General features: G+C 42.5%; 1 protein-coding gene across 1 annotated transcript in view; it reads right to left on the bottom strand.

Annotated features, from left to right (window-relative positions):
* cdk17 (cyclin-dependent kinase 17) overlaps window positions 1–25,167 on the bottom strand; it is a 141,533-nt gene that overhangs the window by 33,967 nt on the left and 82,399 nt on the right. The window contains 3 exon segments of the mRNA XM_055652758.1: window positions 3,185–3,234; window positions 3,237–3,309; window positions 23,311–23,444. Coding sequence (XP_055508733.1) covers window positions 3,185–3,234; window positions 3,237–3,309; window positions 23,311–23,444 — 257 coding nt within the window.

Genomic DNA, 25,167 nt, shown 5'->3' with positions numbered 1-25,167 from the left:
AAAGTTGGCAAATCATGTTGTAGATGTATAAAACCTTTTAGAGCATTGTGTGGAGTTCTGATTGCCACAATATAGGAAGGATGTGCAGGCTTTGGAGAGGAAGCAGAAGAGGTTTATCAGGATATTGCCTCAATCAGAGAAAGGAGTAGATCACTGTAATGGCCCTGTCCCACGATGCAAGTTCACTCAAGAGCTCTCCCGAATTTAAAAAAAAATCAAACTCGTGGTAAGCACGGAGAATGAAGGTAGCGGGTACGTCGGAGCTCGGGGTGACACGTCTCTTCGCGGCTTGTCAAGTCAAGTCAAGTTAAGCTTATTCGTCACATACACATACGAGATGTGCAGTGAAATAAAAAGTGGCAATGCTCGCGGACTTTGTGCAAAAAACAAACAAACAAACGTTTCGCCACAATTCGTAACGCTAAAGACAGGTACTTGGGAAGACTCGCTAACGGCAGTAAGCTCGGAAAGACTCGTGAAGATTTTTCAACATGTTGAAAAATGTCCACGAGAGCCCCGAGTAACAACGAGCGGCCATCACCGTAAATCTCCGAGTTCGAATCAGGGCTCGGGAGAACTCTTGGAATGAACTCGTACAGTGGGACAGGGCTTTAAGGAGAGACAATGCTGGGATCTGGAGCAAAAACAAACTAGCTGCTGGAGGAACTCAGCGGGTCAGGCAGCATCACTGAAATAAAGAAATAGGTGACGTTTCGGGTCGGAACTATTCTTCAGACGCCTCTGGAGAAAAGGAATAGGTGATGTTTCGGGTCGGAACCCTTCTTCAGGCTCAAGTTTAAAGAAAGGTTCCGACCCTAAATGTAATTTATTCCTTTTCTCCAGAGATGCTGCCTGACCTGCAGAGGTACTCCAGCATTGTGTCCATCTGAGGTGGTGTGACGAGTTCAAAAGACAATGCAAAGAAGATTCAAGGCAATACAGATAATCTGAGTCAATGGACAAGAGTACAAAAGATGAAATATCATGTGGAAGAATGTGTGGTTATCTAGCTTGGTGCACATTATTAAAACCAAAATGGTGCGCATTTGGGTAATGTTGAAGCACATAGAGAATTAAGTGTACATGCCTATACATTAATTAAAGCTAACACACAGGTGCAGCAAGTGATTAGGCAAAACAAATGTTAATCTTAATTGTAATAGGATTTTAATATTGGAATAAGGAAATCTTATTACAATTATTTGAGGTCTTTGTAGAATCATATCTACGTAGAATCATATTGTATGCAGCTTTGATCTCCTTGCCAATTGAAATATTCATATGATAGATCGTAGATGGCAGGTTTGCAAGTGAGGAGAGATTGAGAGATTAGGCTGGTATTCCTCAAAGTATGGAAGGAAGTGAGATGATTTCCTTTAAGGTTACAAATTTTTAGCTCGCTTAACAGAGAAGATGGATACACAAGAACAGATCTTGTGTTGATCACAGTGTTCGAGTAACTCAGCGGGTCAAACAATATTACTGGAGATCAATTAATAGGTGACACAGGATCTGACATCTTGAAACACCTTCTATCCATGTCCTCCGGAGAGGCTGCCTGACCCCGAGTTATTCCATCACTTTGTGTTCTGTCTAGAGAACACGCATCCCCTGGCTGAGTAGTCGAGAAACAGGGGTCACTCGCAAAATACAAGTCTTGTTGTTTTAAATAAATCTCTTTACTCAGAGAATAATTAAATTTATCTCGGAGGATTTGAAGGTTCATTCGGTTCAAAGAGACAGGAGAGGAATCAAAGCATATGGAAAGAGTAAAAAGATGGCACCGAGGGAGATGACTGACAGAACAGGCTTGAAGGGACAGGTGGCCGACATGCTTTTAACACCAACTAGATGACCCATGGACTCGTAGGGTCCCCGTTGTGGCGCCAGTCAAAATGGCGATCTGAAAATGGCGGCGGGCCCGGCAACCCTTCCCAACTGCGCAGGCATGGCCAGTCAAGTACACACTGAGCACGTGCGGATACGGGCAACCCTCCCCCAACTGCACACGCAGGGCTGACTGGCCCGGCAACTGGAAGCGCAGTGCCGTTGGGTCCCCGTTGTGACGCCAGAGATCCCCGATGTGACACCAGTCAAAATGCCGATCTGAAAATGGTGGCCGGCCCAGCATCCTTCCCTCAACTGCGCAGGCGCGGCTGATGGGCCCGGCAAGTGGGAGCGCAGTGTCGTCCACGGTATAAAGTAAATTAAAGTTTATAAATGGAATTACTTTGTAAAATCAAACAAAGCTTGCTACTGCACACCCCAGGCGAATGATAAAGCACCCCTTAAATTTTTGCACTATCGTGAACATACATACAAGATGAAACTCTTAGTTATGTATAGAAGAGTATCAGTTCTACATTATTTATAAATATACTGTAGATCATCACAATACATAATCCTATCTCTACACACATATTTTGTAGGATCACTGGATAACAATTTGGAATAGGGAATTTGTCTGTATTCCTTTCTTTATTACAATGCATAAAGAGTAATTTCACTTCACCAATATGACTGGTGGAATAGGGTCAGCTAAGCAAAGTTAAACAGTGGTATTTTTTTTTCCATGGTTATTCCATTGTTCATAAGGTTAGTTGGTGACTTTCGTATTTGCTAATAATGAAAAATGGAATTTGATTATTTTTCAGTTTGTGTTCTGTATTTTACTGAAAATATTACATTGTGATGTTTTTACAGAATGAGATTTAAAAAATCAATCTTGGACATCATATGATCATATAAACTATATGTTTCCCCGATTTATAGTCATAGACAGATACAGCATAGAAATAGCTTCTTTGACCGTCAATTACACATTTACACTAATCCTATTTTTACACTTTCCACATTTTCTTCAACTTCCTTCAGATTCTCCCACTAACCTGCACACTGAGGACAATTTATAGTAACCAATTAACCCAACAACAATCATGTCTTTGGGATTTGGGACAATTAGGACCATGGTCAAAAAACACATAGTCAAAGGGAGAACTTAAACTTCAACACAGGCAGCAACCGAGGTCAGTGTTGAACCCGGGTCTCTTGTGCTGTGAGGCAGTGCCTCTAGTAAGTGCATCACTGCGCAATCCTTTAAAGAAGAAAAACAGTTGTCAAAACCTAACCCAAGCGCTCTCATAATATAAATGCCATAAAACAAATAGTAGAATAAGAAATTCACCAGAGATGCTCGGCGAGATTTTCTACTCATTGGCTGGTCGAAAGGGGGCTGCTCATCTGCAGTTTTTCCAAATATCCATCAGGTAATCTAATATCAGCAGGTAACGATAGCCGTTTGTTGACATCCTGCAAAATAAATGTTTAAAAATCAATGCAAAACTTCATCCAGCTGAACATCTATGCAATAGATTTTCCTCCCACAAAGCAGCCAAGTGCATTCTTTTTTTCATCTACATACTTGGTGAAATCATTTGCTGTTTTCAATCAGTTTTTACATCAAGGCAGATGTTTCATCTTTCCTTCATTAACCATCAATTAATAGCTTATCTAACAATAATTCTAAACTCAGTATTTATTTTTGTCATTTCAACTCCAGAATGGGTGAAGCCAATACCCTTACTCATCTTTAAACTCTGCTTTCTCACAATTAATCACACCTCCTACCAAGCAAACACTTCAGGATGGGAGTAATTCATTTCTGTATTATTCTCTATCCTGATAACTTTCCTAAGATATCGGTGTTTCTACAATTCTTTATCATCAGCATATTACAGGGCTCTCGCTTAACTTTTTTTCGTAACATATATGCGTACGTATAGTTGTGAATGTTGCTCATTAAATAACTACAGTACTGATACTCCATAGTAAGAGCATTGATTTGCCGTTAAAATGAATTCTGTAATAACGTGTCAACGGTAGCAGTGACAATCGAACACTGCGGTTTTAATGTTTCACGTGTTCACAATTTAATTAATCCATCTTTATTGATTAAAACAAATAATAACATTGGGAATTAAAACACATTTGATTGCATTCCGTTAACAAACGTAGTCAATATTCGCTCTGAAGACATTTCCAGGACAATAGGGTCAGGGAAGGGGGTGTGTGTGAATCAGTGCAGGGTGGATAGATGGCCAGTGGGGGGGTGGTGGGGATAGAAGGCAGTCGGTGCAGAATGGATGGATTGAGGCAGGTGAATTAGTATGTGCTGTTTGGAGTAGGTATAATTGTGAGGGGAGAGCACGGGGGATGTCAGGAGAGAGAGAGGGATAGTAGGGGGGGGGGGGGGCTGCTTCAGAAGGGGGAGGGAATGACGGGGGCCAGGAGCAGCAGCGGCCACGGGGAGCAGGGGGAGCTAACGGGGAGGGGCTTTCAAAACAAACCCTCCCGCACGCCGAGGCCTCCCCCTCCCTCCCGGCCTCGGCGTGCGGTAGGGTTTTTTTTTTTAAAGCGCCGTTAGCGGCAAAGATCCTATAGCGGAGCTCTGCTATAAGATCTTTGGTTAGCGGGTTTGCAAGCAGCGGCCCTTATCAGGGCTGGCGGGGTGCGGGGGGCAGGAGGAGATGGAGCCGCTGTTCGGGGTCATCATTCGCTGCGACCCTTCGTCACCCCGCACCTAGTATCTTGCCCACGCAATACAGCCGTCACCGCCGACACAAAACGTCGCGTTCCTTTTCTCCAGAGATGCTACCTGACCCACGGAGTTACTCCAGTTTTTTGTGTCTATCTTCGGTACAAACCAGTATCTGGTTGCCAAGCCAGGCAAAATGACTCGGTGTTTAGGTTGCCCGGCGGCGCTTTGAGTGGTCAATGGCACCCGGGCAACCGTGAATTTCGAGCCCTGTTATACAATCACTCCGCAAGTGAAAGCTGGGTTTCAACCTCAAACCCTTAGTTCTATATTTTCTTCCTTAAGTTTCTTGCTCAGTGACTTGGAATATTTTGCTACACAGATATAGTTTAATATATTGGAAAGCTTTTGTTGCATTCTAACCAGTCAGCAGAAAGATTATACATGATTACAATCAAGCCATCCACAGTGTACAGATACACGATAAAGGGAATAATGTTTAGTCCAAGGTTAAGTCCAGTAATGAACTATTAAAGATAATCCAAAGGTCTCCAGAAAAGTGGATAGTAACTCACGAACGCTCCCGAGTTGTTGATAGATGATTCAGTTGCATGATAACAGCTGAGAAGAAACCTGACCCTGAATCTGGAGGTGTGTATTTTCACATTTCTGTATCTCTTGCTTGATGGGAGAGGGGAGAAGAGGGAATGACCAGGTGAGAGTCGTCCTTGATTATGCTGTTAGTCTTGCCAAGGCAGCATGAAGTGCAAAGGGAATCAATGGAAGGGAGGGTGGCTGCGTCCACAATTCTCTGCAATTACTTGTGATCCTGGATGGAGCTGTTCCCAAACCATGCTGTGATGCATCGTGTTAAAATGTTTTCCACGGTGCATCTGTAGAAGTTGGTGGGAGTTGTTGGGGACATGCCAAACTTCCTAAGCCTTCTAAGGAAGCAGAGGCATTGGTGTACTTTCTTGGCCCGAGCATCGATGTGGCTGGTGCAGGACAAATTGCTCGTGATATTTATTCCTAGTAAGTTGGAGCCTTCAACCATCTCTACTTTGGTGCTGTCAATGCATACCGTGGTACGTGCAATGCTTCGCTTCCTGGATTTGATCACTATCCCCTTTGTCTTACTGACGTTGAAAGGTTGTCATCTTTACACTTTGTAATTTGTTTAATATAAACATTAAACAAATTAGTTTATAATTTAATTGCAACTTCGTTATCTTTTCTGAATGGTTTCCTCTTTCATCAGCAAAACTATTTAAATATCAATGATAAATCACACAATGGCACTAGCCAATCTTTTTGCTCATCTACCATCAAAATCCTCATCCATTTTTTAACCATCGTCAAGAACATGGATGAGGATTTATTGCCATCATCTATAAACCTTAAATATTGCTCAACTCTTCTCACAAATCAAGCGTGGCCTATATTTGTCCCAAAAGCCCACCACTTCTCATGTCTTTATGGACCTGGTGCTGCCTACTTTTATAAACCGCATCAGCTATATTCCACCCAAAATATTTTTGTTCCAGCTTTGACTACTTGTATATTATAACTCCAAGTAGGATAATAATTCTTTATCCATCCAGTCTCCAGAGTTTGGTAAACCTTTCTAAATCTCATCTTCAAAAATCACCCTAAAGAACCAAGTTTAGAGTTGCCCTAGCTAACAACATCTATTTCTGGACCCAATTAAAGATCCAGTTTTGTTTTTGTCAACCTCATAACCCTCTGGGGAAAAATGTTTCTCCAGCTCATAGTCCCAAATCTTGGATCTTTGCCTCTGCCCTAGACACATTAATCACTGGAGACATGAATCGTGTGTGAAAGATACATCTTCTAGATGCGCTAGGATGCATCCTCAGTGATATGACCTGGGGTCATCGTGTGTTTCTGGTCTCACAACATCAGACACCCTCGCCCAGGCGACCCAGCAGCAACCACCCACTGATCAGCCCTCTTAATCCAAAGCCACCTAGTGGCTTTCTCTGCGACTTTGTTGCAGACTGAATGGCCCTCTTCTTCGCCAGTCCCGCATGCCCAACTGGATGAGTTTTTGGATCCGTCTTCACTAAGGAGGACACAAACAATCTTCCCGATATAGTAGTGGCCAGAGGATCTAGGGTGAACTGAGGGTGAATAGAGGAACTGAGCAGGTACGGGATACTGAGTTGGATGATCAGCCATGATCATATTGAATGGCGGTGCAGGCTCGAAGGGCCGAATGGCCTACTCCTGCACCTAATTTCTATGTTTCTATGAAGAAAATCCACATTAGGCAGGAAATGGTTTTGGATAGACTGATGGGACTGAAGGCTGATAAATCCCCAGGACCTGATGGTCTTCATCCCAGGGTACTTGAGGAAATGGCTCTAGAAATCGTGGATGCATTGGTGATAATTTTCAAATGTTCTATAAAACAGGGAATTATAGACCAGTTAGCCTGACATCGGTGGTGGGGAAGATGCTGGAGTTAATATTAAAAGATAGCCGAACATTTGGATAGCAGTAACAGGATCGGTCCAAGTCAGCATGGATTTACGAAGGGGAAATCGTGCTTGACTAATCTTCTGGAATTTTTTGAAGATGTAACTAGGATAATGGACAAGGGAGAGCCAGTGGATGTAGTGTACCTGGACTTTCAGAAAGCATTTGATAAGTTCCCACATAGGAGATTAGTGAGCAAAATTAGGGCACATGGTATTGGGGGTAGAGTGCTGACATGGATAGAGAAATGGTTGGCAGACAGGAAACAAAAAGTAGGGATTAACGAGTCCCTTTCAGAATGGCAGGCAGTGACTAGTGGGGTATCGCAAGGCTCGGTGCTGGGACCGCAGCTATTTACAATATACATCAATGATTTGGATGAAGGGGTTCAAACTAACATTAGCAAATTTGCAGATGACACAAAGCTGGGTGGCAGTGTGAACTGTGAGGAGGATGCTATGAGAATGCAGGGTGACTTGGACAGGTTGGGGGAGTGGGCAGATGCATGGCAGATAAAGTTTAATGCGGATAAATGTGAGGTTATCCACTTTGGTAGCAAAAACAGGAAGGCAGATTACTATCTCAATGGCGTTGTTGGGAAAAGGGGAAGTACAACGGGATCTGGGGGGGGTCTTTGTATATCAGTCTATGAAAGTAAGCATGCAGGTACAGCAGGCAATGAAGAAAGCGAATGGCATGTAGGCCTTTATAACAAGAGGAATTGAATATAGGAGCAAAGAGGTCCTTCTGCAGTTGTACAGAGCCCTAGTGAGACCACACCTGGAGTATTGTGTGCAGTTTTGGACCCCTAATTTGAGGAAGGACATTCTTGTTATTGAGGGAGTGCAGCATAGGTTTACAAGGTTAATTCCCGGGATGGCGGGACTGTCATATACTGAGAGAATGGAGCAGCTGGGCTTGTACACTCTGGAGTTTAGAAGGATGAGAGGGCATATCTTCATTGAAACAGTACATGCATTGAAACATATAAGATTGTTAAGGGCTTGGACACGCTAGAGGCAGAAAACATGTTCCCGATGTTGGGGGAGTCCAGATCTAGGGGCCACAGTTTAAGAATAAGGAGTAAGCCATTTAGAATAGAGACGAGGAAACACTTTTTCTCACAGAGAGTGGTGAGTCTGTGGAATTCTCTGCCTCAAAGGGCGGTGGAGACAGGTTCTCTGGATGCTTTCAAGAGAGCTAGATAGGGCTCTTAAAAATAGCGGAGTCAGGGGATATGGGGAGATGGCAGGAACGGGGTACTGATTGGGGATGATCAGCCATGATCACATTGAATGGCGGTGCTGGCTCGAAGGGCCAAATGGCCTACTCCTGCACCTATTGTCTATTGTCTATTGACTTTGTAGATTGTTTGAACAAGAATAGCCCCAATGCTGGCAAGTCATTTTCACATTCAAAGCAGCATTCGAGTGAACTACATTGTCTTCTTTTCTTCCATCATCTTTCTTATGGAAACATTCAAAATACATTTCACTGTGCCTTAATCAATATTTGAAATTTCAAAACATTATTTATAACCAATTTATAAAAGTAGATAATACAGAATATTTAAATCAATAATTTCATAAGAGGACATATCATTCCCATTATTCATGAGGTTTTAACAGACCAATTATTTTGTGAGCAATAACATGAGGGTCTCTTTATTGCAGCCCATTCTCACTGTGTCCTCAGAGTGGCAGCAGTTCGCTGTAAAGCATCCTTCAATACATAGTTATAGACCTTACAAGTGAGCCATCTTGAAGTACTTGATTTAGAACAATGCCTGCAAGCAGCTTTTGGGCATACCAGAAACGGTCGTTCACATGTTGATGGTTTATCAATAGCTGTTTATATTTATTTCAGTGGAAACAATGACCAATATGTCAACTATAAATGAAACATCTGATAAGGAGTGCATATTTCTCATCACCAACCGATCAAGATAGTGAGTTCAAGAAGGAACTGCAGATGCTGGAAGATCGAAGGTAAACACAAAAGTGCTGGAGAAACTCAGCGGGTGCAGCAGCATCTATGGAGCGAAGGAAATAGGCGACGTTTCGGGCCGAAACCCTTCTTCAGACTGATGGGGGGTGCGGGGGAGAAGGAAGGAAAAAGGGAGGAGGAGGAGCCCGAGGGCGGGGGGAAGGGTGGAGACAGCTCGAGGGTTAAGGAAGGGGAGGAGACAGCAAGGGCTAGCAAAATTGGGAGAATTCAACGTTCATGCCATCCGGACGCAAGCAACCCAGGCGGAATATGAGGTGCTGTTCCTCCAATTTCCGGTGTTGCTCACTGTGGCAATGGAGGAGACCCGTGACAGAGAGGATCAAGATAGTGATATTTCTTTGAAAGATTAGTTGATCAGGCATTCTGCCAAGTAATTTTAATTTCTTCAAAAATGTAACAGGAATAGTCTCTGGAGGGGAACCTGTAGATGTAGTGTACTTAGATTTACACTCAACAAGGTACTGTAATAGAAACCGGTGCAGTCATGGTTTTGGAGGAATTGCGTTAGAATAAATGAGAATTGTCACAGAGGGGAAAAAAAGCATTGGGTGCAAGAGTTTTTTTCAGGTTGGAAGGACATAGTCAATGCCCCAGCATTTAGTTCTTGGCCCTTACATTACTATTTGTATTACTGACCCAGAGCAGGGAGTGAAATGCAAGTTTTCCAATCACACAAAAATAGTGAAAGGGCAAGTTGTAATGAAGATATTGTAACCCCAAGAGGGATACACAGATTAAACAACTGGACAAAAACTTGGCAAATTCATTGTGGGAAAGCAGAGGTCACATACTTCAATAGGAAGAAACATAAGAAACAAAATTATTTAAACAATGCCCTATCCTAACAAAACAAAAGATATTTATGAGGCTCATCCCTGGGACAACTGGGATGTCCTATTAAGAGAGGCTAAGCAGGTCGGGTCTATATTCTTTGGAGTTTGGAGAAAAGAATGCTACTGAGAAATGCAGGATCCTGTGGGGACATGACTGGGTGGATGTTGAGATGCTTGTGCTACTTGAGAGGGTTTAAGCTAGTCTGGCAGAGGGATAGGACCCAAAGTAGTAGTGTGTCAGTTGACAAAGTTGAGGAATTATAGAAGTTAAAGTAAGGAGTTCCGTAGACAGGAGCAGGACAGAGCGCGAGGAAAGTCGATAGGCGAAAGTGTCTTTAATGCAAGATGCCAGACTGGTAAGGCATATAACTCCAGACCAGAGTACATAGGACTGGGATATTAAAGCTGTGACAGAAATACAGTTGAGGGATGAGCAGGACTGTCAGTTCCATGTCCCAGGTTACTGATGCTGCAGGCTAATGGAGAAGGGCGTAAGAGAGGATTGGCTGCTGCTGTTCTCTAATCCCATATTCCTGCCTTCTCCCCATAACCCTTGACACCCGTTCTAATCAAGAATTTGTCTATCTCTGCCTTCAAAATATCCACTGACTTGGCCTCCATAGCCCTCTGTGACAATAGTCCCATGGATTAACTACCCTCTGACTAAAGAGGTTCCTCCTCCTTTCTAAAAAAGCACCCTTTAATTCTGAGGCTATGACCTCTGGTCCTAGACTCTCCCACCAGTGGAAACATCCTTTCCACATCCACTCTATCTATGCCTTTCATTATTCTGTTAGTTTCAATTCAAGTTAGAGGTCCCTATTCAACCTTCTAAACTCCAGCGAGCAGAGGCCCAGTGCTGTCAAATGCTCATCATATGCTAACCTACTAATTCCTGGAATCATTCTTGTACATCTCCGCTGGACCCTCTCCAGAGTCAGCACATCCTTCCTCAGATATGGGGCCCAGATTTGCTCACGGTACTCCAAATGCGGCCTGATCAGCGCCTTATAGAGCCTCAGCATTACATCTCTGTTTTTGTATTTCAGTTCTCTTGATATAAATTGAATTTGCCTTCCTTACTAATGATTCGACTTGCAAATTAACTTTTTGGAAGTCCTGCAACAGCACTCACAAGTCCTTTTGCACCTCAGATTTCTGGATTCTCTCTCCATTTAGAAAATAATCTATGCCTTTATTCTCATTACCAAAATGCATCTCTCTGCACTTTGCTATACTGAATTTCATCTGCCACTTCTCTGCCCAATCTCCTAACCTGCCCAAGTCCTTCTACAGAGTCCTTGCTTCCTCTACACTGCCTGCCCCATCACCTATCTTAGCGTCATCTGCAAATTTGGCCACAAAGTCTTCAATCCCCTTATCCAGATAATTAATATACAATGTGAAGAGAAGCAGCCCCAGCACCGACCCTTGCGGAACTCCACTAGTCACTGGCAGCCAATCTGCCTTTTATTGCAACTATTTCCCTTCTGCCCAGAAGCTGTAGGCCCAGGTGATATATCTGGGCGAGTACTTAAGTCTTGTGCTACTCAGCTAGCTCCAATGCTCACCACAATATTCAACCTCTGCCTGGCCAAAGTCCGTGGTCCCTGCCTGCTTCAAAAGATCCATCATTGTACCTGTACCAAAGAATGCCTCACCAGCTTGTTTGAATGACTAGTGACCGGTGGCCCTCACCTCGGTAGTCATGAAATGCTTCGAGAGGCTGATCAAGAACCATATCTGCGCCTTCCTCCCTCGCATCATGGACCCGCTACATTTTGCATACCGGCCGAACAGATCCACGGACGATGCGGTCTTCCAGGTTCTGCACAGCGCTCTCTCTCTCACCTTGACAGCCAGAATGGGGACTATGTGAGACATAGAAACATAGAAATTAGGTGCAGGAGTAGGCCATTCGGCCCTTCGAGCCTGCACCGCCATTCAATATGATCATGGCTGATCATGCTGAGGATGCTGTTCATTGACCAATTCAGCCTTCAATACGATAGTCCCCACCAGATTTGCTGAGAAGCTGCTGGAACTGGGGCTTAACACTCCCCTGTGTGCTTGGGTCCTGGACTTTCTCACAGGCAGGCCCCAGGTGGTCAAGATGGGAAGACATACATCGAACACCCTCACCCTGAACACAGGATCGATCCCCCCAGGGTTGCGTCCTCAGCCCTCCACTGTACATCATCTACAGCCTCCCCTCTGCCTGTCCTGCTATTAACTTCCCCAAAGGACTCCAGCAGATTCGTCAGGCAAGATCTTCCCTTCACAAAACCATGCTGACTTCGGCCTATTTTATGGCGAATGCCTAAGTATTGCGTAACCTCATCCTTCATAATTGACTAAAATCTGACCAACCACCGAAGTCAGATTAACCGGCCTAGAGTTTCCACTCTTCTATGCTTCCTTATTGTACAGCGCGGTGATATTTACAATTTTCCAATCTGAAGACTGCTAACTAGTGATTCTTGAAATATCACAACTAATGCCTCCACAATCTCTGAGGCCACATTCCTTCAGAAGTCTGGGGTGCAGTCCATCCGGTCCAGGTGACACACACCCTCACACCTTTCGGTTTTCCTAACACCTTCTCCTTAGTAATCACCACTCCACTAACTTCCACCCCGACTCTCCAGGATTGCAGGCAGAGTGCTGGTGTCTTCCACTGTGAACATTGGTGCAAAAAAAGTTATTCAATTGCTCTGCCATTTCTTGATTTCCAGTTATCATTTCTCCTGCATCATTCGCCACTGCCCAATGCCCATTCTTGTTTCTTTATATATCCATAGAAACTCTTGGTATCCTCTTTAATATTATTGGCTAGCTTACATTTGTACTTCATCTTTCCTCTATGTATTGTCCTTTTAGTTACCTTTTGTTGTTCATTACAAACATCCCTATCCTCTGGCTTCCCACTAATCTTTGCAACGTTACATGCCTTCTCTCTTGCTTTTATGTTGGCCTTGACCTCCCTTGTCAGCCATGGTTGTGTTATTCTCCCCCTGGAATCTTTCTTTCTCTTTGGAATGAAATTATACAGTACCTTCCGTATTATCTGCAGAAATTCCTGCAATTGCTGCTCTACAGCCATTCCTACTAAAGCCCCTTTCCAGTCAATTTTTGCCAGCTCCTCCCCGTCATGCCTCGATAGTCCCCTTTGCTCAGCTGTAATACCGACACATCCAATTTCACCTTCTCCCTTTCAAATTGTACGTTAAATCTTAAGTTTTGAAGAGACACCACATCACTGTAGTACTTACAGCGATATTCCAGACAGATTGTCCAGCTACATGGATGGAATTTCTAAATAAGAATGGGGTGATGAGCTTAAAGGGATTGTACTACAGGACTCCCCCCAAATAGTCACCAGAAATTAGAGTAGCTGTGGATCAGCAGTGCATCCAGCAGAAGGGACTCGACCCGAAACTTCATCTATTCCTTCGCTCCTAGATGCTGCCTCACCCACTAGAGTTTCTCCAGCATTTTTGTCTACATCCAGCACAAGATAGTGTCTTTGTTCATATATTGGATGCTTTAACCACTGCCTGAGATGATCACCCTGCTTATACCTAATACTTCTTCATGGACTTGGCAAAAGGCTTCATACATTGCAAACAAGACAAGATAACCCTTCCTAACTGCAGATTCTAGCTCGCTTTTTGTTTCCCACCTACTGATTAGGACAACACTACACACATATGTGTAGAGCAGTCTTAACCACTTAAAGATTCTTCTGCTAAATCCATTTGAGCAATGTCCACTGTTTACATGTGTAATATTCTATCAAAGGCTTTCTCCTGGAAGAGACTGACAGGACAAATGAGTACCAGTCAATAAACACAAGGTCGTTAGACATCTTCCTCCTGAGAATGATACAGGTCTTGTTCAGGTGAATCAGGCCCAGAACAGACTCGATTTCATTATGAATGACCTTGGAAAGAATCTTGTAGTTGACGTTTAATAGTGGGACATCAATTTTTGATTTCTTCGTTCTCCCCATTCAGCTTGCCTACATCAGAGTGATCATGCCCTTCAAGGACACATCCAGCATCTGCTTTGATTCAATCTCAGAGCCAAGGAGAACTCGACGGGCAGCTAGCACTTCCAGGTTTCTTTATCTTGAAAGAATGGTTCATTCTGGATCAACGGTTGGTCTGAACTCTCCATCCTGCTGTCCTTTAAAACCTCCAAGATAGATGACAAAGTTCTGGGAGTTAAAAACTACAGATGCTGGAAACCTTAAAACAGAAAATGCTGGAAACAGTCTTCAAGTCAGGCAGCATCTGAGGAAAAGAGCAGCAAAGTTAATGTTGTACGGTCTTAGACGTGAAATGTTAACTCTCTTTGTCTGTTCATAGATGCTGCTGAGCATTTTCATCATTTTCTGATGACAATTCAGAATGTTCCTGGAGACTCTGGTCTCTACAAACTTTAGATCAGGTACTCTAGCATAGAAGAACCTGCAGATCCATATAATGTCAGGTTGCAAAGCTGCTATCCTTCCTCAAGACGGTTGATCTCAGAACTTTTTTTCTAAACATTTTGAAAACGTGAGCCAGTCACATTCTACTTTATTGAATGAGCTCTGTAATCGGATAATGATCTTGGAAGAGTCTGAGGCAAAGTCTCCTGACTCTTTACAGCTTGAAGTTTCTCCTCAACATCCACCTCCATCAACCATACAAGCCACGGTGATGCAGCGGTAGAGTTGCCTGCCTTACAGCAAATGCAGCGCTGCAGACCCAGATTCAGTCCCGACTATGGGTGCTGTCTGTACGGAGTTTGTACGGTCCCCCCGTGACTTTTCTCCGAGATCTTCGGTTTCCTCCCACACTCCAAAGACGTACAGGTTTGTAAGTTAATTGGTAAAAAAAAAAAAAAAATGGTCCTAGTAGATGTAGGATAATGCTAATGTGCGGGGATCGCTGGTCGGCGCGGACGCAGTGGGCCGAAGGGCCAGTTTCCATGCTGTATCCCTAAATTAAACTAAAAAATACACCATACAACATTCTTTCTTTGAATTGGTGCAATTCACTCTGACTCTTTATTTCTGAAAAATTTGAAGATGAAGAACTTCTTGATATTCACGTTGATTTTTTTCTCGTGAATCAACGTGCATTATCCATGTGTTCCTTGTTGCTGTCTGGGATCAGCCGTTTGAAATTCAGTTTCCATTTCTTTCCACAAACCCCTTGGTCTTTCTGTTGGTGATAATCAGCCAGCAGGGAGCAGCGGTCAAAGAACACGCATCATTTTGATGGCAGCAGCAAGAGGTTTTTGGTGACAAGAAAAACTATTTTGGACTGGACTGCCTTATTTAGTTAAGATTGGTAGATTGTCCAGGTACTCCATCTGCAGGATTTCTGAAGATATTGCACAATCGTTGCACCTTTTACCATTCCAATTAGAAAAGAATACACAGACCCTTCCTCAATGTTGGGACGTTAGCCTCATGTTGGTTCACTTATCCTGCCAATAGATATGGAGGATTTTGTTGAGTCTTGTGGGTATAGCTACAATGCCACGTTATCTGCTGTCAGCAGTTCGTGTTTCAGAACATAAATGATAACTAGTTCTGATGAATGGCCCCCAACCTAAAATGGTAACTGCTTCTCTTTCCATGGATGTCTGACCTGCAGAGTGCTTGTTATATTTAATATAAGATTTCTTGCATCTGTAGTTTTTTTATTTTCAAGGATCACTGCCTGATAGACCATGAGCTTTGTGTCTGAAATTAGGCCTTAATCTTCTTACACTTTTTTCCCTGACACAACCACATGCTGGTGCAATGAAGGTGGTGAATTTAATTTCTGATGCCTATCATTGTTCAAAAGTGGTTCCCAAGATATAGAAATGGTGCATATATCCAGCGTCTTGCCACGTCATCCTGCATGTCTATGGGATGTGGCAAGAAGCCCATATTATCAGAGCGAGAATATGCAAACTCCATACATACATTACCAGAGATTAGCATTGAATCCGGTTCACTTGAGTTGTGAGGCAACAGCTAAACTAGCTGCAACACTGTGTTTAAGAAGGAACTGCAGATGCTGGAAAATCGAAGGTACACAAAAATGCTGGAGAAACTCAGTGGGTGCAGCAGTATCTATGGAGCGTCAGTCTGAAGAAGTGTTTCGGACCGAAACGTTGCCTATTTCTTTCACTCCATAGGTGCTGCTGAGTTTCTCCAGCATTTTTGTTTACCTTAGCTGCAACACTGTGCTGCCCAGTTGCTGAATTATCTGGCAGGTGTGTCTGAATGACATGGCTGCCTTTGTGAAACTTTTCATATACATAAATAATATTGGACAACACCTCCAACAAGTTTAAATTGTGAACCCGAGACAATTTTCAAATATGGTGTTGTATTTAATGAAGACATGGTGTCAATGCACTCCATTTTGCACAGCAGTTTGCCAGACACAGGTACAAATGCAAGAATAGAAAATGCTGAAAATATTCTGAATTTTCAGTGAGAAATACTGGTGAAACTGTCTTTACAACAGAGGAAATATCAGAGCAATTTCTGGACTACCACCACAGGGAGTCAAATCCATAAGTTATCTTCAGTGATTTTTTATTCCTCCATTCATTTTGTGGTTATGGAGCTAAAACCTATGAAATCTGTATAATTTAGTGATCATTGTCCTATCAATTCAATGCTTAGTGTAGAAAATAAAACCAAGATAATATCTGTCTGGAGACACAAGGAATTGCAGATGCTGGAATCTTCAGCAAAACACCAAGTGCTGGAAGAACTTAGCAGAAATAAACCATTTGACCCATTGAGTCTGCACTCATGGCTGATCTACCCTCCCCTCAGATATGGAGCCCAAAACTGCTCACAATACTCCAAAATCAGTCCGACCAGAGCCCTATAAAGTCTCAGCATTACATCTTTGCTTTTATATTCTAGTTTGCTCTAAATGAATGATAACATTGCATTTGCATTCCTTTCTACCGATTCAACCTGCAAATTAACCTTCTGGGAATCCTGCACCAGCACTCCCGAGTTCCTTTGCGCATCCGATTTCTGAATCCTCTCCCCATTTTCTACTTTCCTAAATCCTACTCCCAAAGTGTATGACCACACACTTTGCTACGCTGCATTCCATCTGCCACTTTTTGCCCACTTTCTCAAACTGTCCAAGTCCTTCTGCAGACTCCCTGCTCCTCTATGCTACCTACCCCTCCACCTATCTTCGTATCATCTGCAAACGCACAGCCATCAATTCCATCATCCAAATCATTAATATATAACGTGAAAAGTGAGCAGGCCCAACACTGACCTCTGCAGAACTGCTCGTCACTGGTTGCAAACCAGAAAAAGTCCCTGTTATTCCCACTCTTTGCTTTGTACCATTCTGCCAATCTTCCATCCATGTTACTATCTTCCCTCTAATACTATGAGCTCATATCCTGTTTTGTAGCCTCGTGCAGTACCCTATCAAAGGCCTTCTGAAAATCTAAGTAAACAACATCCGCTAACTCTTTGTCTATGCTCTTTACTTCAGTTTCAGTTTAGTTTATTGTCACGTACCGAGGTACAGTAAAAACCTTTTGTTGTGTGCTAACTAGCCAGCGGAAAGATATATTAATGATTAGAATCGAGCCATTCGCAGTGTACAGATACACGATAATGGAATAACGTTTAGTGCAAGGTAAAGCCAGTAAAGTCCCTGGTCAATTCGTCCCTTCCCACCTGAACCACCCCATCTCCGGGCACCTTCCCTTGCAACTGCAAGAAATGCTACACTTGTCGCTTTATCTCTCCTCTTCACTCCATTCAAGGACCCAAGCAGTCTTTCCAGGTGCGGCAGAGATTCACCTGCACATCCTCCAACCTCAGCTATTGCATCCGCTGCTCTAGATGTCAGCTGCTCTACATCAGTGAGACCAAGCGGAGGCTTGGCGATCGCTTCGCCGAACACCTCCGCTTGGTTCACAATAACCAACCTGATCTCCCGGTGGCTCAGTACTTCAACTCCCCCTCCCATTCCGAATCCGACCTTTCTGTCCTTGGCCTCCTCCATGGCCAGAGTGAGGACCACCGTAAATTGGAGGAGCAGCACCTCATATTTCACTTGGGCAGTTTGCACCCCAGCGGTATGTACATTGACTTCTCTAATTTCAGGTAGTCCTTACTTTCTCCTCCCCTTCTCAGCTCTCCCTCAGACCACTGGTTCCACCTCTTCCTTTCTTCTTGGCCTACTCCTGCACCTATTGTCTATGACTATTTCTCTGGTGTCATTTTCCAGCAGTCCAATGTCTACTCTTGCCACTTTTACTTTTTATATATCTGAAAAAACTTTTGGTATCCTCTTTTATATTATTGGCTTGCTTTCCTTCATATTTCATCTTTTTTTCCCTTATTGCCCTTTTAGTTGTATTCTGCTGGCTTTTAACAGCTTCCCTAGCCTCGAACTTCCCGATAATCTTTGCAATCTTATTTGCTTTCTCCTTTACTTTTATGCTGTCTTCTAAGTACAAAGTCTGTACAGACAGCACCTGTAGTTAAGAATGAACTCAGGTCTCTGGCACTGCAAAGCACCAACACTACCTGCCGATTGAAGTGGCTAAGGATAGTAAGGACGGAGAGGATGAAATGGGATTGAGAAGGGAATCTAAAATGATTAGCAAACAAGAGATCCAGCGGGTCCTGTTAAACATAGCACATGTTCGGTATAGGGGTTTATGCTCGTCTATGCTTGATCTCGTCAAACAAAAAAAAAACATATCGAGAAAACCAAACACAGAAGAGTGAGTTTCCAGAGGTGTACATGATCCTCTCTCTCACCTGGAAGGAGCTGCTGGAATCCCTGAGTCAGGTGAGAGAGGAGATGCAGGGACAGTGTGAGATCTCCTGCAGTTGAAGGACGCAGCTTGAGTGGGCAGTGATGAGCAAACTAAGGAGGTGCAGAGGAAGTGGTCTCTATGCAACGCAGAAAGAGGTGGGGACAACAAGCTGTGACTTGTGTTGATATCATGTTGAAGGTGGCAGACATGTCAGATAACGATGTGTTGAATGCGGAGGCTGGTGGCATGAAAGATAAGGACCAGGAAAATCTATTGTAGTTCACGCTGGGGGAGTGTGAACGAGAACAGAATTGCGAGACACAAAGAGGACAGATGAGGGCTCCAACCTCAACAACTTGGCGGAAAAGCAAGTTTACTGAAGAAAGGAGATGTCCTAGAGCAGAAAGCTTGAAGAAAGAGGATATCTTGGATGTCTGACAGTGGAAAGACTGAAGAAAGAGGATATCTTGGATGGTCTAGAGTGGAAATACTGAAGAGCGAGAAATTTTGGATGTCCTTTATGAATTAATCATTCATGACAATCTGTGAAAGGTTTAATTGTATTTTGAATTGTTTACAAGGTATAACACCTCAATAACCTATTTTGCCTCAAACATACATATTGTATGAATCATCAACAATTTCAATCGTTTTAACCAATAGACTAAATCTTGTAAGACATCTCTTGGCACCCACTGACTGCAGATGGCTAGTCTCGCTGGGCCTTGGCTCCCTTGATATAGGTGGCAAAGTCTGGATAGCAACCAAGCCTTGGACAGTATCACACTTGTAATACTCCTGACAGGCGTTTTTACAGAAGGCAAAGCTGGGATGTCTCATTCCCAGTTCTCAAAGCTGTCAAGGATTTCAACCATTTTTAAATAATGGAAACATTTACAGGTTATGAGGTAAATAACAGTTAAAAACAAAACATTAAAAGGTAAATTAAAAACAAGAAATGAAATCAAAATAATCGACACATTTGCAGATGTAGAATCTGTTGGACTCTATGGTGCAAGTTTGCAAATCCTGACTTTGTATTAATTTTAGTTTTAGAGGTACAGCGCGGAAACAGTAGGCTGTGGGCCGAGGTGCTTTTAAGTTTGTGACCCAAATCACGTAACTATCTGAATTTTTTACATATTGCGTAAAAATATTATATAAATCATACTTGAAACTCGTCAAGAACAAAACCTGCATATATTTTTAAAATAAGGGAAAAACCTCCAATTTTCCGAGTAGTAATTGTCCAATCAAGGCTCGTTTGACATTGCGTCGGATGCCAATTGACCAATCACGCACTTTGTGTCATGGTAGCTAGGCAGTGAGCACTCTGGGATCATGGCTGCCTCCTAATTACATCAAAACAATAGCAAGGTTTCGAAGGAATAAAGGTAATGCTAACCTGGCTGACAATTTTGTTTTACAATTGATTTATCTTTGTAAAGTTATGATGTGAACTGGTAACTAAAAATGATAAATAAAAATGTAGGGTTAGGATTAGGATTAGGGTCGGTCGGTCGGTCAGTCAGTCGATCAGTCGGCCCACGGTGGATGCTGTGAAGGATCGGTCAGGCTGTCGGTAGGCCAGTGAGTGCTGTGAAGGATCGGTCGGGCTGTCGGTAGGCCAGTGAGTGCTGTGAAGGATTGGTCGGGCTGTCGGTAGGCCAGTGAGTGCTGTGAAGGATCGGTCAGGCTGTCGGCTGGCCGGTGAGAACTGTGAAGGATCGGTCGGGCTGTCGGTCGGCCGGTGTTGCAGCGAGCGAGCGAGCAGACTGATGATACTGTGGGGGGGGCTGAAGGCGGCCCGGGCGGCGTGCAGGGCAGTGCTGCACCCCACCATCATCACCATGATGATCCAGAAGGGCACGCTGGCTGAGGTGGACGCGCTGAGCGGCCACATTTACGAAGCCCGCAGCCAGTCCCAAAGCAGCTCCAGCTCCTGTGGGCTGCTCTGGAAGGGGGGCGAGTTAGGGTTAAGGTTAGGCATTTACCTCTTAGTGGAAGATGCATTTGCCTTCCCCCAGCCTCGCACTGTCCCAATCCCACTACTGCTGTGACCCCCACTCTGCACACTGGCAGTCAGTGGGGTTCAGTAAACGAGGAAACCCACAGGAACTGCCCTCACCGATTAACTAGGCGAGTTCAAGAGCCGGACCTCTGCGGCAGTCTCATTCAAAATACATACTCACAATTATATTCAGTATATTATTTTCATATAATATAATTATATATAATTCCAGTCATATTCGCAAGTAATATATATATACACATATATAATTATTATATATATATTATACCACATATTATTATAAATATATATGGTATAATAATAATATAATAATAATAATATTGTTTATTGTCATTGCACATCAGTGCAACGAGATTTGGTATGCAGCTTCCAACCGATGTCAAAAAAAAAAAAAATTACATCAAGACAATAGCAAGGTTTCGAAGGAATAATATATAGTTTAATAGACAGCAGCACGGAATTAGGCTCCCCATGGAATAATATGAGCATTGAACACTAGATGCTGCTTACTGTTTAGATCTCATTTTCTAATTAGCTTAATTAATTAATGTGGAACTTTTGGCAATGACGAGTTATGACTTCCCTTCTCAATTATTATATTTTATCTAAATCTGTGCCAAATTTCAAGTAGATCCCAAAGATGGGCCACAAAAGTCAAATTCTAGACACATTTTCGATGCTCGGCCCGCAGCCTATAAGCCCTTCGGCCCACCGAGTCCACGTGCACCAGTGATCCACGCACATTAACACTATCCTACACACACTAGGGACAATTTAAGGGCCTGTCCCACACGAAAATGATGGAGGACTATTTGTTGTATGTGATGGCTAGTGGGGTGAAAGGTGAGGACTAGGGGGACTCTGTCCTTGTCTTACCAGGGTCTCTTCAATTGCTCCCAGGATGAGGTGTTCCACACCAGGGCATCGGAAATGTCCTAATTCATCAGGGAATGGGGGTTCCCCTGCCCTACCATAGATGAGGCTCTCACCATGGTCTCTTCAATATGCTCCTTGGATGAGGTGTTCCACACCAGGGCATCGGAAATGTCCTAATTCTTCAGGGAATAGGGGTTCCCCTCCCCTACTATAGATGAGGCTATCACCAGAGTCTCTTCAATACCCTGTAACGCTGCTCTCTCTCCCCATCCCCCCACTCGTAACAAGGGCAGAGTCCCCCTAGTCCTCACCTTTCACCCCACTAGCCGTCACATACAACAAATAGTCCTATGTCATTGTCGCCACCTCCAAAGTGACCCCACCACTCGCCACATCTTTCCATCTCCCCCCCCCAGTCTGCTTTCCACAAAGACGGTTCTCTCCGGAACTCGCTGGTTAATTTTTCCCTTCCCTCCCGCACCACCCCCTCCTCCCCGGGCACTTCAAACACATCAACAATTTTCACGGCAGATCAAGTTAAATATTTGGAGGGCCAATTATCAAACACCAAATAGATTCCAAACCCTTCCAGGGATGAGTCAAGCTGACAACCTTTGCAGCCATTATCTGGGAAAAGCAGTAGACATTTAATTTTTTGGCACCATTTTTTTTTTTTACATGGAACTGTGTCCAAGACCATAAAGATTATCAACATTTTTAAGTATGTTACTGTTCTAAATGAAAGAAAATAATGGTTAGAATCTTTCGGACAAGACAATGGGAAATAATATTGGCACATTCAAGCTTGCAGGTTGGCTGCCAAATGGTAACTTTAAAAAAGGAAAGGATTTCTTTGTTTCGTTTTATATTATTCGTCAATGTTTTTTTGCTACCTTAGATTTGTTCATATTTTCAGCCTGACTTAAGTGATAGTAGTAGTATTAGGCCATTCGGCCCATCATGTCTACTCCGCCATTCAATCATGGCTGATCTATTTCTCACTCCTAACCCCATTCTCCTACCTTCTCTCCATAACCCTGACACCCATACTAATCAAGAAAGTGGTGGTTCGTCAGAGAACATCTGAGTTAAACATGGTATTATTCATTGTTTAATTAAACACACAGCATGCAAACAAACCCTTCGGCCGAGTCCATGCCAACCATCAATTATCCTTTGCTCGACGGCTGTATTTATGTAATAGTATTATTTGATCTGATTGGATGGCGTTCAAAACAAAGCTTTTCACTGCACCTCAATACACGTGGCAATAATAAACCTGAACCTAAACATTAGTTCTATATTATCTTACTCACGTATCCACTGATAAACCCACAGATCTGTGTGATGTGGGAGGAAACCACGTGGTCACCGGGAGAAAGTGGAAATTCCACGTAGACAGTACCTAAGTATGTATGTGTGTGACAGCTGCTTTACCAGCTACGCCACTGTCACACTATGTTCTTAAAGCCAAGTTTCCATACTATGATGCTTTAAGTCAAGATGCTGTGCATTTAAAAGCTGAGATATTAATAAGGTTCATATATGTTTTCATCTTATGGCATCATCACACATTGAAGACCTACCTTGCAAGAGCCATATTTATTTTTGACTCTTACGCAGCATAGAGAAAATGGCACAATAGCAGAATATTGATCCTACAAGTGAACTGCAACTTTAAACAATTATTACATCTGCTGAATTCTGATATAAAATCCTACCTCCATGGAGATTCGTCTGTGTAGGTGATTTCTCATTCGAACACGTGTGGGCGACTGCACCTCATCAGACGAAGTCCCAGAAGCTTGATCACTCTCACCATCTGAACCTATTTTCAGATTCTCATGCACTATATCTGAACACGAAGGCAGAAAGAAAAATTAACCAGACGCTCACAAAAATTGGAACAAAGATACAAAAATCAGGTTTTCATGCTAACAGAGAGGGCTATTGTAAAAATATAAAGAGAGGATTGCAAAATGTAGCAACATTCTGTCTCAGTACCTAATGACATAAGCTTCATGTAATTTCCGTATTTTTATTCATTTAAAAAAAATTAATGATTTGAAAGTTTCAAATAATATGGTTCAACAACCAGCATTTTCAGTTGAGGGGATTTTATTTCCTGTTAACAACTTCTTATTGGTCAAATCCATTTATATGCTTAAAATTACTTCAAATAAATATACTTAGTTATTATGTTTAATTTGTTTCACTTTGAATAAAACATTTTTACAAATACTTTGTTGTGTCTACTAATACTGCTGACTTCAAATTTGAACAATCATCAAAATTGTTTTAGAATTTATGCAAAGCGGTCAATGTGATAGAAACTCATTACACTAATTAATTGGCAACATAAATATCTTACTAATGGTTTTATTTTTAATTGGGAAACAATTTTAAGCAAAATGAAATTAAAATATCTGCTAACTATTCTACTTAATAAAAATAATTCAATGCTACTATGTAAAGGCTAGATTAAGGAAGACATTTATTCTTCACATTCCAAATCATATGTTGTTTTCTTTCTTTCGTCTCTCTCCTCCATTGCACCACTGTTACAACCAAGACCAGGTATTAAGAGCAAAACATGCAGAGAAGTTCATGTGTGGTAGCACACAATGCTACAATCAATGTTATTCATGGACTGATTTTCTGAGGTGTTTACTCCAACAGGGGAAGTATTGCTGGTTTTATTTTTCAGGAAACTGTGGGCAAGAGGGCAGGGCAACATTTGGGAAACAGCAAACATAATTACAAGATTCATTGAACAAACAAAAAATAATATTGAAGAGTCAAAAACTTAAACTGAGTAAATTAGTGAGAAGAAAATGAGGAAAAGGCTCCTGGCCCCTCATACCTACTCTGACATTTTCATTAAGATGATGCCCTATCTCACCTGTGACGTATATTCTTTAGAAAACATGATGTCAGGTTTTAAATTACTAATAGATTACCCTCACTCCCTATTTGCCCAAGAGCTTTCTAAACAGTTAATTTTAGGAGGCCATTTCCAAAAGGTGTACCTCAAATATTTGTTCTGAAAAAGGGTTAGATGTGGAAAAGTTTAAATCGCTGCAAAATCTTAAGGACCTTCTTAAATACTTCAGTCAAAACAAACTTACTTCAAAATTCTTATTTTAAATTGATAAATAAATTGGAAATAAAATGAAAGTTAAAAGGAATGGCATTCAATTATTTTGCCCTGAAACAATAATTGACTGAAGAATATCAGGAAATAAAATTACAAGGTTAAAAGGGAATCTACAAAATTCTTGAAGTTTCATCCCAAAGAAACTTTGTTGAGCTCCTCTCCAGTTTCAGAAGTTAAGAAAGAGAATTATGTGATCTCAGGGTGGTCTCCAATGCCTTTTACAGACGATAAAAACTGGAAGACAATGAAGTAAATGCAGGAAAGTTTGAGATTCTTGCGGAATTTGATGGACCCTTTCAATGACTTACTTTTTTTTATGACACAGGGGTTGCTAATTAGGTCATCGGGTCTTGCTATCTTCCAAAAGAGCAATTCCATCAAATGCACTCCCCATCTCTTTATTTTTCAGTAGCCCTTTAAC

Source organism: Leucoraja erinacea, chromosome 22 (genome assembly GCF_028641065.1).
Source record: "Leucoraja erinacea ecotype New England chromosome 22, Leri_hhj_1, whole genome shotgun sequence".
Taxonomy (NCBI): Eukaryota; Metazoa; Chordata; class Chondrichthyes; order Rajiformes; family Rajidae; genus Leucoraja; species Leucoraja erinaceus.
Note: the sequence above shows the minus strand (reverse complement) of the source record. Positions and strands in the feature narration are given on the sequence as shown.